General features: G+C 35.0%; 1 protein-coding gene across 1 annotated transcript; it reads right to left on the reverse strand.

Annotated features, from left to right (window-relative positions):
- Nucleotides 1-543: 543 nt before the first annotated feature.
- STRIT1 (small transmembrane regulator of ion transport 1) lies at nucleotides 544-4044 on the reverse strand. The gene is made up of 3 exons (XM_027772358.1): nucleotides 3951-4044; nucleotides 718-813; nucleotides 544-620 (listed from the first exon to the last, which is right to left on the reverse strand). The coding sequence occupies exons 1-2, from the start codon at nucleotides 3961-3963 to the stop codon at nucleotides 722-724; spliced, it is 105 nt and encodes a 34-aa protein (XP_027628159.1). The 5' UTR covers nucleotides 3964-4044; the 3' UTR covers nucleotides 544-620; nucleotides 718-721.
- Between the last annotated feature and the right edge of the window lie 1092 nt (nucleotides 4045-5136).

The following is a 5136-nucleotide window of genomic DNA, read 5'->3' on the forward strand; positions in this document are numbered from 1 at the left end:
ATCAGTGACATGAAAAGCACCCTGGGTACTTGTGCATCTGTTCCCAAAATCCCAAGAGGAGAAGGAATTGTGGTGTGGTCATCCCAGCCTTCATTCACAATTCATTCACTTACCCAGAGCAGCTTCCAGTCCTGCAACTCAGTGCCCTAAGCCACTTTTTATCTTTTCCATTATATTTTTTAGTGTGTCTTTTCTGTGTTTAGATACACAGATACCTACCATTGTGTTATGATTGTCTACAGTTTTCTGCAGAGTAACATGCTTTATGGGGTTGTCATTTTAGAACAATGACTACACAATGTGGTCTAGGTGTCTATTGGCTATACCATTGAGGTTTATGTGAGTACTCCCTGATGTTTGCACAATCAAACTGCCTCATGACACATTTCTTAGGACATATCCCTGCTGCTAAATGACACATAACGGTAGTTCTTATTTATACCCAGAATTCTAAACAAGTTCCTAAAAAGACTTTCATGGTCATTGATCTGCTAGTTTATAATCCAGGCTTATGAAGTGAGGTCAAACACTGCAGTTAACATGAGAAACATTTAATAAGTAGTCATGTTCATGTTTTTTTAAAAATTCTTCTAAGTGATGTCAATCTGAAGTCTTCTTGCCTGGATAACAAAAATGTTCTATTAGTAAAACAGGAAAGATTGTATCAGGAGTAATCTAGGCAATGAATAAGCATATCCAGTTATTAAGAAGTCTTACCTTTCTAAGAGAACACAACATAAACCATTATAATGCAGCCCACAATCCAACCAATCAGGAGAAGAATAGGCACCATGAGATGTGATAATGTAGATTCTGATTAAAAGTAAACAAGAGAAAACAGATTATGAAGATCAATTCACTATTAAATCTTCCGAATCAAGAGGATAGAGAAATCTGTTAGATTTAAGAAAGAAGTACTTTCTAGTCATAGTCATACATATTTTTTTTTCTTTTCTACAAAAGGAAAACCTATGGCTCAGTTGTAGACCCTGGTATTTCAAATAGAACACCTGGATTCAAACTATAGGTCTACCTTTTACAGTTAAGTGACCTTGGGTAATTCTGAGCTTGAATTTCCCTCTGTTGAATATGGATAATGAAACTTGTGATATCTACCTCTCAGAGTTGTTGGGAGGTCAAGTGATAAACTGTATGTGCAAAGCTTTGTAAACTCTGCCATGTTCAAGCATTTGTGCAATAACACATAAAAACAACCCAATATAACTCTGAAGTAATTGCTACTAAACTCTTAGGTTGTTGGGAACGTCATGACATATTTTTGCATATAAAAAATAAGTAATAAATAACTGCATAAATAATGACACTGGAAAGGCATTAGAATTGTTCTTGAGGGCCACAGATGATGAGGTGGTTAAGGTACTAGACTCTCACATAGCTGACTGCAATTCGAGTTCCAGACCTGGCAGTTTGAAAATCATGCATGTGCATGTCCATGGGTAACCAAAATCCCAAGAGGGGAATGGAGGAAAAGGGATTGAGGCAAGGCCATCCTCCCTGAGTAGTGATTTCTCACTTTCACTTTTCTTTTCTCGGTCTCTGCCACTCTTTCTCATTGGTAAATGCATGCACCTTATGGCAAAAAGCTAAAAAAAAAAAAAAAAAAGAGAGAGAGAGAATGGTTTTGTCCTCAGTAGCTGACTTTAATCTTAAATATCAAAGGAAAAAGAAAGTGTCATACCTTATATAATTATCCTTGACTAAAGAAAAGAGATTCTATTTTTCTTTAACTTGTTCAGTCTAACAGCCATCATTGAACCTGAATCTGTGGGCAGTAATAATCCAACACACACATAAAAGACTTGTATACATAATTCCTCCTGTATCTGCTATTCGTACTCTTACCTTATTAAAAGCAGTTTGTGGAAGTATCATTTTTTAAATATTCATTACATCTCAATCTTATTCTTTCAAGGAAACATACACACACATCCACACATAAATTACAAAAAAGGGTTTAGAATAAGCATAGAAAAACATCCTATAGAATTACTATCTTTGTTAAAGCTGAAAATATGTTCTTAATCAAAAAATACAATGAAATCTTAAGCATTAGTTAACAAAGATAATGCATATTCTTAGCAATTGTACTCCTATTGTAATTTGCAACCATTTCCATCACTTTACAATGTTCTTTTTTTTGTTTTTAAAAAAAACCTATTAAAATAAAGCTATCCGGAGGTGAGACACTTCTAAAATTAGAAAAACTCTTCTTATAAAAGCAATTTTCTGAAGTTAAAATGAATTTTAATACTTCAAATCTATTTTGCCAAAAACATTGAAGTCTCTCTTAACTGACAAATACAGTGGGCTTTCTTTGCTTCTGTATCTCAAGGTGACCTTATACAAGGCACCAAGCACTAAATGAAAAATTCTTCTATTTTCCTGCCAGGTGATATTACCTTAAGAGTAGACCAAACATAATGAGCCGTTCTTTACGTTCATTTGGACAAAAGCCTTTTTATGAATTAAGGTGCCATTATATTGGAAATACATAACAGTGATTTTTTTTGAACTGTACACCTATGTAAGTTAGTCTATTTCCCGTTTTCAAGAACTTGAAAATTGATGTTTATACTGAGAATTTAAAAATATTTTAAATAAGCATATTTTGATAAAATGTAATACAAGCATATTTTCATAAATTTACACATTCTATTATTTGCTACTCCTTATGAAATAATATAACTGTACATTTTAACACTCAGAGTGCGTTGTGTTCTTTTAACACTCATCTTTTCAGTTTTACCACAATCTATAGCACTGTTTGGAAATAAGAAGATGAAAGGACTCGACACACTTTGCCCAGGTATTTATATTAACTAGTATCACAAATGAGAACACAATCTCTCATTAAATACAATAATTCCAAACCTCAGAGCATATCAGAGTAGGTATAGCTGGAAGTATTTGTAAGGTCGTTGTTCTCTGCAACGAGACTGTATGGGTTCAAGACCTGGTGCTGCTTCTCTCTGATGATTATGGACAAGTTAGTAAACTTCACCATGCCTCAATCTCCTTATCTATAAAGTGGGGGTGATGATGATGATAACATGCTTACCTTACAAGGTTTTTGTCAAGATTAAAAATAAAAATTTGTAGTTATGTAAAAACTATTTCTGGGCTAGCAGGTGACCTGGAGGTTAAGGTTTCACATAGCTGACTCCATGGTTCGAATCCCTGACCTGGCAGTTTGAAAATCATACCAGGCACGTGTGCATAGGTGCCCAAAATCCTGAGAGGATAATGGAGGAGAAAGAATTGAGGTACTCATCCCCCCTAAGAGATGATGTCTCACTTTCCCTCTCTGTCTTTCCAGCCAAGTGCATGGGCCCTATAGCAAAAACTAAAAAGTTTAAATTTAATTTTTAAAAAGTCTTAGACATAGCATATATTCAGTCTATTTTGTCAGATGAAAGTCACTGATTTTATATAATATAGCATTTTAAAGTGTTTAAAACCCAGAGACAAACAAATGCATTTAGATGTGGAGCATAGCTGAGCTAAAAATTCTCATGTTACAGTCAGAAAACGAGCTTAGAGAAGTACAGGGACTTCTTCAAACTCACACAGCTTCATAACAGCCGATCTGAGACAGAACTCAACAGACCCTAATGCTGGTCCAGCGTACCCAAATACCTCAAATCTAGTATGACACTGGAGATAGTTAATTTCTAACTCACCTTTCAAAATAAGTATGATCACAACTAAGCTTTTTATTTGATCCTTTCAAAATCATACATTCCCTATAGGCATGATTCATAACAGGCAGATCTAATGCATTTTTTTGCAACCACACCAATCTATATCATTAATGATCTGTTAGAATAGATATCTCATTCTTTAAAATGTCTGGGAAACACTAACAAATACAAAAGAACCCCAAATCTGGAAGCACTTTTGCTAAGAAAGTCTCATGGCTAAAATCTTACCTTTTTCAGCCATTATTCCTGTTTGGTAGCTTGATCAGGGCCACGCTTACCTCTTCCTTATTGTTATCCAGCTTCTCTTTGAACTTTAAATAGATGTCTGAAGAGTGTGGCAGCTGCCCCTCTCCTGGCTGCCAATTGTCTGCAGGGTGATGTCAGTCACTGGAAAGCAGAACTCCTCTGGCTCTTCTTTATCTTGTTATTGTGGAGAAAACAAGGGGCTACGTGACTTAAACAATTAAATAAGCTGAGTTATCCTAACATATATGCAGACTTTAAATTCACCCAATGCCTTCCCAAAACATGAAGAAAATGTTCAGAAAAGTGGTGTACAGAGGAAATATGACATGACCATAAGACACATTCTATCAAGGAGGGAGAGTGGAATATTGGAAAGAGAGGACTTTGGAGTTAGAGAGACATGAGTTCAAATTCCAACTCTGCTATTTCTGTAGTGAAAGTCAAGCTGCTTAATTTGGGCATCAGCTTCTTTAATATTACAATGAGAACAATAATGCCTGCCCAAGAAAATTTCATAAAGATGAAATGAACAAGCTATGTGAGATATAGACAGTTCTTTTTTATATTATGTATACAAAAGATAAATTAAATTGTACCCTTCCTATGAACTATTTTAAATGCAGAAAAGTTAATACAAATGCACTAGAAATGGAAATTCTTTAATTTCTGTGGACTGGCCTACAGTTTTCAGAGAGCAGTATATACTTGTTTTTATGAGCAATGTACAACATTAGAATATTTTATTTTTCAAAGTCCAACCTGAGTAAGGTAACATGATATAGAATATTCTCTAGATTCTCATTAGAATCATTGTAATTTGGGAGATTGGATGGAATGGTTTTTAAAAGACTCTGAGGTCAACTTCCCTGAAAGTCCAACACAAGATTAAGGGAGTCTTCCTTAATCTTCCTGTTTGTAGAAACAGGTCTTGCCTGTCCAAATCCCTCTTCTCAGAGCTCCAAGAATGATATTTCTCCACCAATGACCATGGCTCGTCACTGCTCAAATCTACCAATGGCTCTTTTTCTTTTGAAGAATAAAAATCTGACCTCCTCCTTTAGTCACATAAAAAGCCTCATCTCTCTCTTCTTCCATTTCAGTGATCTTAAACCACACCTAATTCCTTGCTATTACATGAATTTATTATGGTCCCATACATACACACAAG

This window comes from Tupaia chinensis, unplaced genomic scaffold, assembly GCF_000334495.1.
Source record: "Tupaia chinensis unplaced genomic scaffold, TupChi_1.0 Scaffold000272_1, whole genome shotgun sequence".
NCBI classification, from domain to species: Eukaryota; Metazoa; Chordata; class Mammalia; order Scandentia; family Tupaiidae; genus Tupaia; species Tupaia belangeri.